Source organism: Myxocyprinus asiaticus, chromosome 37, assembly GCF_019703515.2.
Source record: "Myxocyprinus asiaticus isolate MX2 ecotype Aquarium Trade chromosome 37, UBuf_Myxa_2, whole genome shotgun sequence".
In the NCBI taxonomy this organism is placed as follows: Eukaryota; Metazoa; Chordata; class Actinopteri; order Cypriniformes; family Catostomidae; genus Myxocyprinus; species Myxocyprinus asiaticus.
This window is the reverse complement of record NC_059380.1, coordinates 40,117,441-40,119,842: the sequence shown is the minus strand read 5'-3', so window position 1 is coordinate 40,119,842 and position 2,402 is coordinate 40,117,441. Positions and strand designations below refer to the sequence as shown.

At 41.1% G+C, this 2,402-nt stretch overlaps 1 protein-coding gene across 1 annotated transcript; it reads left to right on the top strand.

Annotated features, from left to right (window-relative positions):
• Positions 1-1,195: 1,195 nt before the first annotated feature.
• On the top strand, positions 1,196-1,867 carry LOC127428039 (putative claudin-24). Its single transcript, XM_051676061.1, has one exon. It carries the CDS (start codon positions 1,196-1,198, stop codon positions 1,865-1,867), a length of 672 nt encoding a protein of 223 aa, XP_051532021.1.
• Positions 1,868-2,402: the final 535 nt, after the last annotated feature.

Here is a 2,402-nt window from a genome sequence, read left to right as displayed (position 1 = left end):
ACGCCACCACGAGGACTTAGAGCGCATTGGGAATTGGGCATTCCAAATTAGGGAGAAAAGGGAAGAAAAAAATAAAATAAATAAATGCTTAATAAGTATTGTTCATTGTTAGTTCACGTTAACTAATGTTGTTAACTAATGTTAGCAAATGTGACCTAATTTCGGTAAAGTGTTACCAAAATTTTACAGTAATAACAATGGACCCTTTTTACATATGCGGGTTTGAAATGCGGAAGTAAATGATAACAGGGTAAACTTGTAAAGTGGTGAATGTGAGACCATAGCAAATTTCATTTTTGCTCCAAAATCAAAAGATAATACTACTTTTACACTTTCACGGCTATCCAAAAGAAGAAGAAAACTGAGTGGTGGATTACAGCAGTCAGAAGAGAGAATGAGGGCAAATTTACTGTCACTCGCTCAGCAGTTGTTTTAGAAACCTCTTCGCAGCTGTTTTCAGTGCTTGAACACTCTGCTGATGACAAAATTTGCATCACGCATCCTGTACGCAGATGCCTAGCATTTGGGTTTAACCGAAATATACTTCGGTATACTTCGCGACAGTTGGCAACCCTACTCCCGGGCAGCTATTTTCTATGGATACAAGCTGAATACAAGTACAGCATCTTATCTACTTGAATGGGGAAAGACAGAAATCTCCAAAATGGTTGGTCGAGATTACGATCAAAGAACATATTTTAAATCAGCACTAAATTGGAAAACAATGGTATCACATAGTTGTGCTTCTTTAGCTCAGATCTCTGGAAAAAACCCCAGCTATTTTTCAGGCTGTTTCAGTTAACTGGTATGCACGTTCGAGGACCACACACTCACATTCTCTCTCAATATCTCCAAAACAGTGTACATTTTCAATGCATCCTGTCTGCATTTGCTTGAGTATGGCTGTGTGTTTGGAAAAAATCTGCATGTGTGAATGATGTTGTTGTTTGTGTCTCAGTGCTGAGAGAGATCAGATCAGTGCAGTCACTGCAAGGGAGGGCCACATTTCAAAACGCTTCTGCCCACCCGAGCAAAGATGACATGTGATTCTCAGTGGAGGCTTATAGCAGACACAAACCTCCTCATTAAAGCTCGAGTAAGTGGTCGGTAGCATCCCTTTAGGCCTTTTTGAGAGTAAACTAGAAGACTGAAAGAGGAGGAGAGTTGTGGACCCCAGCACATGGACAGAGCAGCTATGGACCCTGGAGTTTGTGCTCTGGAGTTGCTGGGAGTCTTTTTCTCGTTGGGCGCCTGGTTGTTTTCTCTCATGACCACTATGACGTCCCAATGGCTCACGCTTTCCACGGAGCTTCTTCCGATAGAGAGCTTCGAGCTGGGATTGTGGGAAACTTGTGTGGTCCAGGAACTGGGTGTTATGGAGTGCAGACCGTATGACAGTCTGTTGGGTCTCCCTTCCGAAATCCGACTTGCCAGAATTTTGATGTGCACAACGGTGGTGATCGGTCTAATTGGGTTGCTATTCGCAATCCCGGGCATCTACCTGGTCAACAGCTGTGAACACACTGAGACCCTCGAAACCAAGAGGACCCTCAAAATGCTTGGTGGAATTTTTTGCTTTGTTGCAGGAATACTCGGGCTGGTGCCCGTGTCGTACATTGCACACCTGACAGTTCTGCGGTTCTTCGATGAAAGCGTGCCCAGTGTGGTTCCACGTTGGGAGTTTGGGGATGCACTCTTCTTCGGCTGGACGGCAGGGTGTTTGCATTTGGTCGCGGGCTTTCTGCTGGTCACCTCCTGCATATGGCTGCAAAATGAAGAGTGCCAGCTAATCCGATCTAAAACGCTTAGCAGAACACACATGATGCACCCAGAACATTCTCCAAGAAGAAGGACAGAATATGTGTGAGGAAATGAGGCTAACAACCTACTCTCTGGTCGGTTAAGCACATATCATTGCAACATTTTACTTCAACTAATGTTTTGCGTCGATAATTATTTAATGATTGGCATAGATCAGATCTGAGTTTAAAAAGTAGTATGTGAATATAATGCTGCTATATACCGCATATTCTTTTGGCAGATTAGACTTAATTTCCATGATAGAATTTATATTATAAATCATCTGTTTATCACTGCAACCTTTTTGTGATTCACTTTATAAGGTTTGCACATATGTAAACATGTTCTTGCAATTCTAATGACATTCTTCGCAATTTACTAATTATGAAAATGAAATACACAGACTTTCAAAGAATGTGCAACTTAGACTTTTATAACTACAAATTTATTATATGAAAGACCATTTTTTGCTAATTATCCAAATATTATTCTGATAGCAGATGCAATGTCAAGCTTGTCAGCGTCTATTTTTATTCTTTAAAACCATCACAAAGAAAGCGAATGAGAAAAAGAAAGAAATGAGATATATGATGTTTGACATT

Bases quoted from the DNA above. Each gene is read 5' to 3' on its own strand.
- LOC127428039 (XM_051676061.1), top strand. From the start codon at position 1,196: ATGGACCCTGGAGTTTGTGCTCTGGAGTTGCTGGGAGTCTTTTTCTCG.